Consider the following 15297-nt stretch of genomic DNA (forward strand, 5'->3'; position numbering starts at 1 on the left):
TTTTGCTTGGTTGGCTGGTTTGGATCAGCACAATCATTTGCTAAACAACACATTCTCAAAGAGATTGGGGCTGTTTTGCTAAATACCATTAGTGTCCCCCAGGTCCTAAACACAATATAACGGCCTGTAAAGTCTGGGGGTAGGGTTATCTCAGTGAAACCTCCACCACCTCATTAAATACAACTTAATGCAACTGGTCAAAGGAGCAAGGCCAGAACATGGACAAGCTTCATTTTTGCCTTCCTGGAGCCATTTAGCCATGTAAATTTGCCCAAGGAAGTTGTGAATTCTCCATCCCTGGCAGTATTCAAGGCCAGGTCGGAAAGAGCCTTGGGCAACTGCTCTAGTGTGAGGTGTCACTGCCCACAGCAGGGATTGGAACTGGATGATCTTAAGGTCCTTTCCAACCAGTCTATGATTCAATGAAACTGTAACCCAATTGATAAGCCAAGCCAAGCCAGACTTAGCAGAGGGCATGGCTGAGCAGGTCACTTGTACAGAGCAAGCTGCTTGGGCCTAATGCTCATCGCTGACTCTCCCATAGACAAGCAGAAGGCAAGGGGCACAGCACAGGGGTCAGCTCAATGTCACCTGAAGGCATTGATTTTATCAGGCATAAGTGAGTAACTAATTCTAATCTGCCTCAGTTTAATTGCACGTGGGGATTCTTTGGAGGAAAAGACTCTGCATGATTCTCCCATCATCCAAGGTAAAGCACTCAGGCTGCAAGTGAGGACAAAATACTGCTGCTAGCTTTCAGCAGTGTTTACAGGGAGACTCCTGAAGGGAAAGCTATTGTCCAGCTATGCTGATTACTGCAAAATCCAGTTCAGGGCAAAGTGGCACTTAGAGGAATGTTCCACTTCCAGGAGGTTGAGTAGGTTACTTGAATGAGGTGGGAAAGGGCAGGGGTGAGGAACACCTATCAACACTTTAAGCTTTTGCATTGAATGCAAAATTAATGATGACTGACGAATTAAATGAGGCATAAAGTGCACCTCTCTGCTCTGTATCTTACTGCAATTGTTCTTGCTGAGATGAGATTATCTAGCAGCAAATTACTCAGACAAATGCTTTCCCTTTTCCTTTTCTGTGAAGTAGCCTGTTCACTACAGAACTTGTGGCAACAGGGCTGACCGGAACATCTATGTAACTGGCACCAATGGGTGCTCCTCCATCCTATTCCTGAAGTCCACCCAACTGCTGAAGTAAAAACCCACTGAGGAGTGTTACACGTAAGGTGGAAAACTCCTTTTCAAATACACATTCTTCTTTTTTGCCCTCCTGCACATGCCAGAGGTATGTTTCTAGACACACTTTTTAGAAATGACAGAATCCCAGACTGGTTTGGGTTGGAAAGGACCTCAAGCTCATCCAGTTCCAACCCCCTGCCGTGGGCAGGGACACCTCACACTAGAGCAGGTTGCTCCAAGCCCCTGTGTCCAACCTGGCCTTGAACACTGCCAGGGATGGGGCAGCCACAGCTTCCCCTGCTCATCCTTGTGGCCTCCTCTGGACTTGCTCCAACAGCTCCATGTCCTTAAGCTGGGGACACCAGCACTGCACACAGTGCTCCAGGTGGGGTCTGACCAGAGCAGAGCAGAGGAGCAGGATCACCTCTTTTGACCTGCTGCTCACGCTGCTGGGGATGAAACCCAGGACATGGGTGATTATAATATTTTGTTATAAAACTGCACAAGAATCAGCTTCCATCTCTCTGCTATTCAGTAATTCTCCAAACCACAAAAAGCTGATCTTTCTCAGAGCCAATTGCCATGACATTTGATCACTGCACACCTCACACTACTGTTTCACCACATTTCCAGCATGGGAACAAACTGGAAGATCTCAGCAATGTTTTGCCAACCTTCAGGTTTTTTTTCTTTGCCATTTTACATATTAAAACATTCCTTGGACCCCCAGAAAAGACTGAGGAAAAAAGTGTTTCAGAATTCAAGTACAGCAACAGATGACAAATCATTACATTTATATAGGAATCTTCTGTGTTATATTTAAAAGGAAAACCTGTGCTGGAATTCATAGCACAGTACTAATAATAACCCAGATTTCTGGCTTTCTGTGACATTTCTACATTAATCCCTTTGTGTCATTAAAAAAGAGTCACTGTATTAAAAAACCGAAGACACCAGCCATGGAAAACACCCATTTAAAGGCATCACCTCAGGTTCACTGTCTCCCAGAGGAACCTTGTATATTATAGGGATATTTTCTCTGCAGACGCAGCAGTAGCTAACAACTCTTGTATAACTATTTTTTGACAGCGTGATTGGAAGAGGTTAGACAGAGTAGAGGGTGAACGTCCTATTATCACACCTGATTCCAAAACTTCTAGGGATAGCAGAGGATTCCCGTAGCTCCCCTGGGAAGAGGACTCTGGCTATAATCAGAATGCACAGAGGCAGAGATTTTAAGTATTCATTCTAGGTCTCCAACATAGAATCATAGAATCAATCAGGTTGGAAAAGACCTTTAAGTCCAGCCATTCCCCAGCACTGCCAAGGCCACCCCTAACCCATGGCACATCTTAAGCTGTTCCTGAAAAATTCCGATTCCCATCAGCATTGTTAGAAATTGCACCTGGGTATCCTCAGTTACAGCAACAAGGAACTTTCTTGTAATGATCTCACAGCATTCGGTTCAACTATGGTTTACAGAACCCCCGTATCACCTAAGGCTGAAAGGGATGTTGTCCTCATGGTACAAAATGTAACTTCTGCATAGAGAGCTCATGAAAGATCCAACAAGAGCATGGAACAAAGTTAATGAAAGAAACACCACCAGTTTCATGCACTGTCCAAGTGGCACCCTCCTGCTTTTTGGAGGGGGATGTTACAAGCCCATTTTTCTGGGTTTCAGGAATAGTCCCTCTCCAATAACTCTTGGAAAGAGCAGCATAAGTGGGGAAACTGAGTCACTGGGGAAACTAGCTCACTTCACACAAAGAAGTGTCAGATATACACATTAAGCAAACTAGACCACAGACAAACTCTCTCTAACCCTCTGTGTAGACACACTGCTCCTTGAAACAGATGCTGAAAATATTCCAGGCAAGGAATATGGTGACTTAGTTGAGAATGTCCATGAAAACAAGGTATTGCTTGGAGCAGAGAGAGGTAAAGGTTGATCCTTTGTACCTGTCAATGTCTCTCACCACATCTTTGATACACCAGATATCCATTACATACATTCTAAACAAAAGGTGAGCAGACTGTGCTTAGGTGTCAGTTCATGACACTGACAGCAATTCACAGAAGCTCATTTTTTTATGCATTTTCCCAAACATTTGAAAACAATCAAATTATATGAATTGGATATAGAAGAAAACATATCTGCATATGCAGAGGACTCTATCTAGGCAAGTGTTTAGGGATGCAGGACACTGGCAATCTGTAATTCCATCTCCATGCAAAAACATGCTCTTTCTGCCAAACTTTGCAACAAGAGATACTGCTTTCCACTCTGTTCCTCATCTTCAGCTAAAGCAGGGTCTGAGCTGCCTGCACATAACATCCTACTGACTCCAGCACCTTGAGACTGCCATTTGGGATCAACAGATACCTCCCCATAGACTGCAGTGGAGTTACTAGGATAAGAGTCTTCCTGGCTATGTCTGCAGGCATGCTGCTGAGAAGCTCAGTGCCAAAATTAAAGCAGGAAAAAGTAGAAGGACAGGATGGAATGGAACAGGACAGATGGGACCACCAGACATACCTTGGACAGCTCCTCAGCGTCACTTCTGCCTGTGCAAATGGGATGGTGTCACAATGACCTTGGTACAGGTAATGTCAAGAGGGGTATGGTGAGCTCAGGGCACACACACAAGAGAAGGGTGTTGTATTGCTCTTCAGGCTTAGTCTCCTGGTTTCTGCTTACTGACACAATGAACTCTTGCCCTAAGCAAGGCTGGCTGGCTGGCAGTACACAAGAGACAGCAGGACAGGCAAAAGCAAAGTGGAGCCCTGTGGAGAGGGAAGCAGGGAGTCTGGAAATAGTCATGGGGAAAGCAAATGAAAGAGGGTGAGAAGATTAAAGTGGAAAACTGAAAGAGCTGGATGAGAGAAAAGGAGAAGGAACGGAGGATGGGGGAGGAGGCAAGAAAAGTAAGAAACTATGTAGGAGGGAGCAAAGGCATGAAGACAGAAGAAAGATAAAGTGTGTAGAAAATGGAGCTCTAGAACTGAGACGATGAAATGGCAAGGAAAATTATATGGAAGAGACACAAGAGATACACATCTGGAGAGCATAAAGTAAAAGGAGAACATACAAAAATGTGTAACCTGTATTATGGGCAGTGATACCTCCTTCTGGAGCATCACATCCTTCCTGCTATCTCCAAACCTTACATCTCTATCCCAAGACAAAGCAATAATCCCTGATTCAGCTACCAATCCATTAACAGATTAATGGATACACTTTAACCCTTAGGAAGGTGTTAATAATTTCTATCCTCTTAAGAGTGATTGTAATCTTGACATCAAAGTGATTAAAAATGTAGCATTTTAACACTGTCAATTAAGACGATGGATGCAGTCATTTGGTTTCATCTTCTTTTGCACCATAACTAAACCAGCCAATCGTATCTCAGAGTCATAAACAATTTCCATCTGGTATTCAAGAGAGTGACAGAGTTCATCTGCATATTCATCACGTGGCAGGTACATAAATAAGAAAGGTTTGCTGATTACTTGCCCTACTTCTACTCTAGTGACATTCATAACCATTAGGATCTTCTAATAGCAGGTCAGACTACCTGAATTTAACCCCAGTGTGAATGAAAGGACACATTCCCATACTCTTATTGAATTATGATCAATTAAATGCAGAATTTTCCATCAAAACAGTAAAATTTACTATTGTCCATGTGATGGGTTAGGTGCAGGGAAAAACAGCAAAAGCAAGTTATTGCCATGAAAAAGATAGATGACCACATCCAAAGAACAGGAAAATTCAGTAAGCAGGAGCAAAAAGCATCACCTCCTTCATGTTTCCCTCTTTTTAGACATATAATTTGCAATTGGTCACAGTTCCCTATTTATCACTAGAATTTGTATCTGGAAGCAGTCTGCCAAGGCAGGAAGGCAAATAATAGTAATGTAACACACAAGAAAACCACTTCCTACCAAACAAGTGCTTATATTAATGTGCTGTTTTCAAAGCCTTTTAAATCCCAAACAAATAAATCCCTCAATCAGCATAAATGGACTCTTGGGAAAGATGAAGGAAACTGCACTACTGTATGTTTGAATTAATTTGGAATTAAGAACATTCCTGTAAGGCTTTTGCTTCTTCCAAATCCAACAGTGTGCTTTTTAATTCGAGTTAGATTAAAACTATCAGTAACTCTGTTGCAGTGCAATTCAGGCGTAAAGCTGAAAACCAGGTAAGGTGACATCCATCTGTCCACAGGGGGGAAAAGAGATTTTAAACAGTTCCTGTTATCTCATTAAACTGCATATTCATTTAAGAACCTAGTATGAGAAATGCTGTGGGCTTTTTAAAGTAGTATTTCAAGGGAAGATTGCCTTGCTTTTCACGGATTTACAAGTGGTTGGATGAAGTCACTTTTTTGGCTCTTGATTGCGTACATCTATGTTCAGTTTAATTTCCATTAATCAGAGTTAAGGCTTCCCTCTTTCTTGTCTGTTCCCATTTGGATACAATTATCCAAATAATAGGATAATTTGGATACTAAAACATAGGATACCAAGGCTGACTGGAGAGCCTCTGCTGAGCCACCTTCACATGTTCAAGTCACAGAAGATCTTTCACTGAGGTTTTGAGGTTGCAGAAACATTTTGAGCTATTCTGCCAGGTTCTAAGCTGTCCAGAGAATGAGGGATGTCAAAGCAGCCTGCCTGATGGGCTTACCTCTGCTATGAGGGCACTACTGCTAAGCATCATCTTTTAAAATCAAGTGTTAAATCCTTAGCTATTTTCACTCATGATGTTGCAAACTGTACAGTTGTATCTTTATTTATACCAAGGAATAATCACCCAGGTACTAAAAATGTATTTATGTGCATAGGTACACATAGGGTAGGTTCTTATGCCTTGGTTTTAGTAACTAGCAGTGAATGAGTAACTAACAGAAAATGAGGACAAAACGGTGGGGGACAGAAGTTTTCTTCAGTCCTGAGGTCACCTCATTTGTGCCCTTAGCACTGGGATCACAGATTTCCAGAAGAATTTATGTCCTCATAGGAAAGTTAACATCGGACTTCAATATTGCAAATCCAACATATTTTGGTCTATTGTGAATTTGAAACATCTCAGAACACTCTGCAAAAATACATATTTAGACATTTTACCTGCCATGTCCTGTGAGTAAGTCACCACATTGTGTTTTTACTATTCACTTGCTAAATTCCCTTCTCAAAGCTACGCTTTAAGAAGTTTGTCTTGTTCACAGGATTTGAAGCACACATTTTCCATTAAGAGGTGTGGAACCATGTTGTGCTCATGCATGTTACTTTCAGGGAAAAAAATGAGAAGGAAAAAACATGACATCAGTCTTGGAAATGGCAAAACTAAGTTCAGAAGCAAATACATGCACTGGTTAGATAAGGATGGATTAATATCAACAGGCTATTGCAGCAGTAGTGCTCAAAATGTCAGATACGTGCATCAGCCCCTTTCTGACACAGTATTTCATACAGACTGCAGGGCAAACAGGATTCCTGCTGGGAATTCTGTATTCCCATTGAGTCAAATGGGTACTACTGGTAATTGCATGATGCAGTTTGTCACTCGACCTCTGCCTCAGCTCATGCACCAAGAGGCTGATGCTTAATTAGCTGGTGATGAGCAGCTGGCCTAGATTCAATCAAATCTCTGTTGTTCAGATCCAAGCAAAACCTCTGTGACATTTAACCACATAAAAAAATCCGGATTTGTGCCTTACTGATACCTCCACAAAGCTGCTTTCAAGAGCCACAGATGAGCACCGGTATTGTAGAAACAGTCTGGGATTTCCACATTCTGCTGGTTTCATGCCTGTAACTAAGATCTTAAAGGCAGATGTATCCAGGTAACCATTATCAGCATCAAAATAATAGCATAGTGGGCATAATACATAACAGACTCCTTTTCCCACATTCCACATTAGCCAGCCACAAGGCAGCTTCATTAAAGAGCCATGTAGCCATTCAGACTGATGCTGACTTAAGAAGAAGCAGTTCATACAAACGACAGTCCAGCACTATGCAGCCACATAGCTTGCAACCCAAAATTTGCCGTAGGCCAGAAAGCACAGGCACTTGTGTGTGAAACACACTGTGTAGATGTGTTCTTAAGTAGTATTTAAAGCTACGAATTCAGAAGAATGATCCTAGCATGACTCATGCAAAATTCATTTTCTAGACCAAACACTGCAGTGTAAAAGGCAGCAGAAAAGCCAGGAATCAGTCACTCATCTGCTACTTTAAAGCACTGACCTATATCTAGTAGCCAAAGACATTAGAAGACACAGCTTTACAGCAACAGGAGATTAAGCATAGTGAGGAAACAATTGCTTGATGCAATTACAGCTTCCCAGCAGAACTGAACCCTCCCATTTGCACTGTGGATCTTTGTTGTATGTTTGGAGCTTGTTCCTCTAGGAATCTCCCAGTGCTGTCACATGCCATCTATCCAAGCGTGCTCTATGCGGCTCACATGGGAGCTACAGACAGGACAAAGAGGAAAACTTGCACTGGAAACATGGAAAAGGAAAAATTCCAAATTCCCCCAGCCAGCCATTTTCCTGAGGGACTGGGGGAAAAAGAAGTGTGTGTGTATATATATATATATATATATATATACACACACACCACACAGAGCCACATTTCTGCATTCTGATATGGCAAGCAAAGCGGAACAAAAATCATCTGTCAGTTCCACACAGCAGAACCCAGTGCCCATATGCCACTCTTTCTCCAGAAGAGTATTACAGTTTCAATATGCTGAGTTCACATCATTTATTCCATGCTCAACTGGCAAAATGAACCCAAACCATCCATCTATACAATAAGAAAGAACTAACCCTCTTCCGTGTACATTCCCAGAAATGGCCTTTGTGCAAGGAAACAGTGGTGACCAGGGGAAAGGGAGTTTTCTTATGCTACTAAACAGTAACAGCCACTGCAGCTGCAGCAGCAGCCTCTGCTTGCTACAACCCCAGTGCCACTCTCTGACCAGCCACAGACCCACCAGCTCAGCCAATTCCAGTTCTTCCTCAAAGGATTCCATCCTGCTTTTGCACAGTGGTTATTCAGTGACACAGCCCTGCTTAAGCAGTGTGCTTTCTGTTCCCATGGCACAGTGAAACCACAGTCACTGCCTGTGCTCAACACTTGCCAAAGCCTGGGAATACAGGCAGACTTTGCCGCAGGGGGAAGAGAGCACCTGGGTAAAGAGGTAAGGACCTGCAGTCATGTTTTATGCAGTGCAGCTCTGCCAACACACTGGGCTGGGCTGCAAAGTGATGGCAAACCATGTTTCCAATAGCTGTGGAAGCTGCTGTTTGCCTGACAAGTGCAAAGGAAGGGGCGATCTTCATCTAGAGAAGCTCCTCTGATAGTACTTCTACAGGGGGAGCAAAGCTTTGTTTTAAGAGCTCAGCTTGACAATCCACTTGGAATCACCAGGGGCACCCACTGATGGCTACAGTTTGGTTCTGTTGAAGAACCAATCTCTCTTCTCAAAATCCCATTCCTGATGGGTCATAAGAGGCCTGTGCTCCAGATCTATGGATTTTAGCTTCCAGTTCCCCAAGTTCTTTACCTTTTTCCACGAACTCGATGGGTTTTGCTGAAGCAAAGCGTAACCAAAAGGATTTATGCTTTGTGCTAACATCTTTCCATTACATTTTTCTGTTACAGAGATTGCTTGAAGGTGGGCAAAAGATGAGCTGTCAGAGTGAGTGCAGACCCTGTACATGACTGTCCTACGCATAGAGAATGACAGACTGGTTTGGGTTGGAAAGGACCTTAAGCTCATCCAGATCCAACCCCCCGCCATGGGCAGGATCATCTCACACTAGAGCAGGTTGCCTGGCCCTAAACACATAAATCATGCATCATACACCACAGTGCCTCCTGAGACTCTTGATTGAAAAGGATGGGAGGTGTTTCCTGAATTTTCTACCACCAACACATTTCCCTGTAGAAGATAGGACAGATGAAATACTCACTGTGGTGGGCTGACCAGGCTTGATGCCAGATGCCCACCAAAGCTGTTCTATTACCCTCCTCCTCAGCTGGACAAGGGAGAGAAAATGTAAGGAAAGGCTCATGGGTTGAATCAGGGACAGGGAGATCATTCAGCAATTAGTCACAGGCAAACACATTCAACCCAGGGAAATTAATTTATTACCAGTCAAATCAGAGCAAGAGAATGAGAAATAAAGCCAAATCTTTTAATACATCTCCCCACCCCCTTCTTTCCAGGCTTAACTTCACTCCCAAATTCTCCACCTCCTCCTACCTGAGCATCACAGGGGGATGGGGAATGGGGGTTGCCATCAGTTCATCTCATGCTGTCTCTGCAGCTCCTTCCTCCCTGGCAGAGGACTCCTCACACTCCTCCCATCTCCAGTGTGGTCCCTCCCATGACAGACAGTCTTCCATGGACTTCTCCACAAGTCCTCCCCATGTGCTGCAGTTCTCCATAAACTGCTTCAGTGTACATCCCTTCAATGGGAGGCAGCCCTTCAGGAACAGGCTGCTCCAGCATGGGTCCCAGCTCTCACCAGCAAACCTGCTCCAGCACAAACTTCCAATGGGACAACAGCTTAACAAAAACATTTACCAGCTCCAGGTGGTATATAGGGTCCTCCATGGGCTGCAGGTGGGTATCTGCTCCTTCGTTAATCTCCATGGACTGCAGGACAACCTCTGCTCTGGTGCCTGTAGGACCTCCTTTCTCCTCCTGCACTGACCTTGGTGTCTGCAGTGCTATTTCTCACATATTCTCCACTCCTCTCTACAGCTGAAGTTGCTGTTTCGGTTTTCCCCCCTTCTTCAACCTGCTACCCCAAAGGCATTGCCACCATTGCTGATGGAGTGGCCTTGGTCAGTGGTGGGTCCATCTTGGAGCGGGCATTGGCTCTATGGGAAAGAGAAGAAGCTCCAGTCAGCTTCTAACAGAAGCCACCTCTGTGTCTCCCAACCCTTGCCGTGCAAACCTAATACATTCATTTACACATAAGCCATTCCACACTGTCATATCAATGCTGAAGGAATTTCGTAAGGACATAAATGTATGATGAATCCATCTGAAGGCTGCTCATACTTCTAGAGCAACCCAAGGTACTTTTACGTAAATCTGAATCACTCTCATAGTTTCTAATAACTGTCGCAAAAGCTGAATGTGAGAGCATTGAGGGGACTTGTGTGTTTCCAGATGTCAATATATAGACTAATCAGTCCAAAAGCTTTATCATTACACTCAGCAAAGGATTTTTCCCATTTCCATCAATATTCATGTGCTCTAAAGAAGACATACAGGAACCTAAATGTCAGTCTTGAGCAGTGGAGAAGAAATACTCTTACTCCATTATGTTAGCTCAGGATAAAAGGTCCAAATGAGTGCAGCCCTCTCTGGATATCACAAGATCAAGAGAGATACAGACCCGCTGCATGGATAGTGTCAGATGCTACCCTCTGAGGCTTGGGCAGGTAAGGCAGAAGCTAGGACCGCACTGCAGGCAGCACAGAAAAGGACAAACGATGGAGCAGCACCTTAGCTGTATCTTGGTTCCTTAATTTAAGAAAGTGCTTCCTACAGCTGAGTCCCAGCACAGAACAAGTTGAAAGCCCAGAGAGAAGGTAGGAAATGCACCCTAGCCATGTCCAGACTTTGCCATCACTATCATCTTTAGACTAGTGCAAAGCAGACCTGCTACATCCTTGAGATGAGAAGTACATGGAGCTGTTGGAGCAAGTCCAGAGGAGACCATGAGGACGATCAGGGGCTGGAGCAGCTCCTGTATGGAGACAGGCTGAGAACATTGGGGCTGTTCAGCCTGGAGAAGAGAAGCTGCGTGGAGACCTCACAGCAGCTTCCAGTGTCTGAAGGGGGCTACAGGGATGCTGGAGAGGGACTCTTCATCAGGGCCTGTAGCAATAGGACAAGGGGTGATGGGTTCACACTGAAACAGGGGAAGTTCGGGTTAGACCTAAGGCAGAAGCTCTTCCCTGTGAGGGTGCTGAGGCGCTGGCACAGGTTGCATAGCTGCCCACTGCAGCCAGTGCATTCCTGTGTCCCAGCACAACCCTGTGCCCTAGTGTTTCCCTATATACTAGCACTACTCTGCGTCCCAGCACATCCCCACGTCCCAGCGCTTCCCTGTGTCTCAGCACATCCCTGTGTCCCGGTGCATCCTGGCTGCGAAGGAGTTAAAGCGCCCGGGACCCCGCAGCCCGCAGCCTCCTGACGTCAGCCCCGCGCTCGCTTGGCGGCGGGGACGCGCTCGCAGGCGGTGCGGAGCCGGGCGCGGGGCTGCGGGCGGAGCGGAGCAGCGCGGAGCAGCGCGGAGCGGAGCGCGGCTGCGGCGGGCGGCGCAGCGCCGGCAGCATGTCCGCCAAGGAGCGGCCCAAGGGCAAAGTGACCAAGGACAGCGTCACGCTCCTGCCCTGCTTCTACTTCGTGGAGGTGAGTGGCGCGGGCGCGGAGCCGGGCGCGGGGGACGCTGCCGCACCGCGGGGTGCAGATCCCTACGTGATGCTTTGCCATTCCGAAATCAGAGCCCCTCAAAAGGGGCGGCATAATGAACCTCTTCTTGCAGCCTGGTCACGAGGAATTGTTGCTAGGAATTGCTCGGAAAAGGGAAGATTTGGGCAACTAAAGCATGTTGTGTGCAGAGGCACCCTGCAGGAGGAGGACATGTTCAAGAAGGGCTGGCTGCTAGGCGAACGCTGCTTGGCTAGAATAAAAATCACATCCATGAGGGAATGCTTGGGAAATGTCCTCACAGTGATCTTCAGTGGTGCTTTTACCTACCCCTGGATTACGTGCTTCCTCTCACAGAGCTAAAAATGCCTGGTCTGGAAATGGAATGTGGGTCTCAGCACATCTTACACAGCAAACCCTGCTATGGCTGCTCAGCTGGGAGCAGGTGGAGTTGCAGAGGCACTAGCTGCTTGGTGTGTCACTTGAAGATATCTAACCCCCTGGAAAGCACAGTCACTTTGGTGCTTCCAGGAGATCAGGAGCATACACAGATTAAACTTAAGGGAATTGGTGTGATGGGGATGTGTTTCATGGCACAGCGGTAAGAGGGAGGTAAAAATGGTTTATGGATTGAGCAAAGGGTGTCAGGGAGGTGACCAAGGTTCTTTGAGGCACCATGTGACTTACCTCGGAGAGAGATTGTGGAAATAAAGTGAAGAACTTAATGGTAAAATAAGGTGAAAGTCAACGGTAACTAAATAAAAGCATAAATATACACATAATTCTTAACATAGGAAATATTAACATACAAGCATTGGGTAAAATAGAAAACAAAAAGTGTTTTCTTTCACGTGCACTTGCAGGGCTTTGGAGATTCTCTAGGAGCTAGAAGGGGTTGGGTTGAGAAGGGATTTAGGTGACAGCAGAACGTCCCTGTCCCTGCACTCGCCAGCTACCTGGAGGTGGTCAGGAGCTAACCCAAAGTAAGCCACACCAGCCTGAAAGTTTGGCAGAGGCTGGTGAGATGGAAGCATCAGGCACATCCCATCTGTGGAACTGGGCCTCCTCCTGAAAAGCCCTTTGATGGAGACACTTGCTGTGCCATACGCTTACATTAGCTTTGTATAGGAGAGAGAGGTTAAACCTGGAGAAGCCCCAAGAAGAAGGCAGGAGCTTCCTTGCTCTCTGTGCTCCCTTTGTTGCTTTGGGAATCCAGCCGGGAAGGGAGATTGCTGGACCTCAGCTAGCACATAACTCTAATTCAGGGACAATACAGAGATCCTGCAAGACACAATGGAACTGCGCCTTTTGGTGGGCACAACTGTGCCTTGGCCTGTAGCAAGATGGGATGAAGTACAGAGCTCAAAAGAGTTGCCTGATGTAATATTAACTGCGTACTCGTAGCTCCCCTAGAAGCTCTCTGGAGCTGTTACAAGGAATAAGGCAAGGGATTCTGCAAGCAATGGAGAACTTTGACTGAGCTCTGTCTTGCCATATGAAGCAGGCAAGTTCCCCTCTCTGGCATGAACGTTTAAGACCTTCAGCAAGTCATTTATAGCTAGATCTAAAAGGAGGTGGAGATGTCTTCACCACCCAGCTGCTCTGAGAGCATTCACTTAACAGAATGGTCTCCTAAGCAACTTTTAGGACTTCTATGTTATTCAGTCACAGGAGCAGAGCCTAGAGCCTGTGTGGGCCCTAATGAGTGAGTTCTAATTATTGAACTACAGATCTATGGCTCCCTTTGACCTGATGAACCTGTAGGTATTCAGTACAAGGAAAAGCAATATCAAGGGAAAAGACTGACTGCAATGCACGAGAGCCTAAACATTGATTAAGAATCCCTTTGGTGAGTTCTCAGCTCTCCCATTACCCAGCAGGAGGATTTGAAGCCATTTCCCATATTTTAGCTGAGCACTGAAATCACTCGAGGGAAAGACTGACAACAAATCATATGGTATTTAGAAAGAAATCCTTAGCTTGTGTTACTTGTGTCCACCCACCCTGCCTTTACCCACATGTGCCCTAATTCTATTCAGACTACTGAGAGTGCGTTTCTAGAGCTTTGTAGCACAGGCACAGCACTTCAACAGCAACAGAAAAAGGACCTGATGGTTTAGATTCTTCCATTGCGCCTGGCTTAAGGAGAACCAAAGACTGAGTTGTACCTCACAAAGAGGGATTTAATCCAGTATAGTTTAGTTGCAATGAGAAGGTTGCAAGTATAAAGGATAGAGGAGTTGCCCAGCGTGGCTGACTGGCATCATTATGTGATACGGATTTTGTTTGTAAGCAGGAGGGAAGTTCTTAATGCGACCCAACAACAGCCAACTATATAAAAACAAAACTTACCTGATTTAACTAAGGCTTTCTGAATTTTTAAGCTATTACTTTCATGAATGGTGGTTGAATGGATGATGGGAAACAGGATTCCAACCTGTTTATTTCTGCCACTCATTTACTTTATTTTTCCCTGTCCCATTCCCAGCAGACAGTCCCTCCCCCTCCTAAATTGCAGCAAAAATACCATATCCGTAGCATGTTGCTTATCTTTAAACAAGAAAACTGGGTTTTGCTGTCATCCACTTTGCATCAAGACATGGGAGGTGTAGGCCAAAGGAAGAGCAGATTGCTTAGGAATTGCATCACCCAAAAGTGCTGGTTTTTCTCTCTAGACAGGGAAGATGTGGAAAAAGAATAGTGGGTCAAGGAGGAAGTCAAAATTCCAAAGTGGCAGTAAAGGGATGATTTTGTATCACACAAATTAAATATACAGTGAAAAGGCGATACTGTATATACCGTATACTGTAATACCTACTATAATTCAAGAGTACAGAACAAGTGAAGAGAGATTCTCTGCTTCAGAAGGACTTTATCTTTAGAAATAACAGCAAATACAGTTCCAACAGTGAGGATTTTCTGCTATGAATATCCTTAAGAATTCCTGTTACAAATGAGACTGACTCCTGCCAACACATGTGTTTGGTGGCAGCAGCTTTCAGGACTGGATGAAACCTGGTTACACAGAATGCATGCAGGTCACTGCACAAGAAACTCTGGGCCTGATTCTGGTTTTAGTGTGATTCAGAGTAATTCAAAGTAGCAGATTTGAGCAATGCCAGAGTTAAAGCATGAAAGCAAGATGCCCCTCTGCAGATGAGTGGTATCACTACAGCTATTCTTCATTTACTCAGGAACAGCAAAAGGAAAACCAGGCTAAAGCTCTGGGAGACATAGAAATGAAAAGGAATTGAAATGAAGAGATAGTGCTTCTGAAGAAAGTGGATGGCTCATTCTCTAAAGAGGGGCAAACCAATGACCATTACAAAGCAAATCTTAACAGTTTCAGTTACATATTTTCCAGTTTTGTGATTCATAAAATAACATGATGATGTATCCTGTATCTCAGAAGAATGTTTTAGAGGTTATTTTAAGATAGTGGTGAGAGTTCTGCTTAGCAGAGCCTCTGATCAGCACACACCCCTGCGAGATGGAGAGGTTTACCTCTGGGCATCACGTTTACGTGAAGCACATGGTAATCAGCACTGCCAGGCAGTTTGGCCTGTTTTATCCCTAATCATACTAGTGGCATCTGAGGGTTCTGTAGCCTGAATGGGTTATCTGAGC

General features: G+C 44.9%; 1 protein-coding gene across 2 annotated transcripts in view; it reads left to right on the top strand.

Moving 5' to 3' along the window:
* Nucleotides 1-11574: 11574 nt before the first annotated feature.
* Nucleotides 11575-15297, top strand: part of PLPPR4 (phospholipid phosphatase related 4) — a 32249-nt gene continuing 28526 nt past the window's right edge. For both annotated transcript variants that reach the window (XM_065672709.1, XM_065672710.1), the window contains exon 1: nt 11575-11652. In XM_065672709.1, coding sequence (XP_065528781.1) covers nt 11575-11652 — 78 coding nt within the window. The remainder of the gene's footprint in view (nt 11653-15297) is intronic.

Source organism: Lathamus discolor, chromosome 3, assembly GCF_037157495.1.
Source record: "Lathamus discolor isolate bLatDis1 chromosome 3, bLatDis1.hap1, whole genome shotgun sequence".
In the NCBI taxonomy this organism is placed as follows: Eukaryota; Metazoa; Chordata; class Aves; order Psittaciformes; family Psittacidae; genus Lathamus; species Lathamus discolor.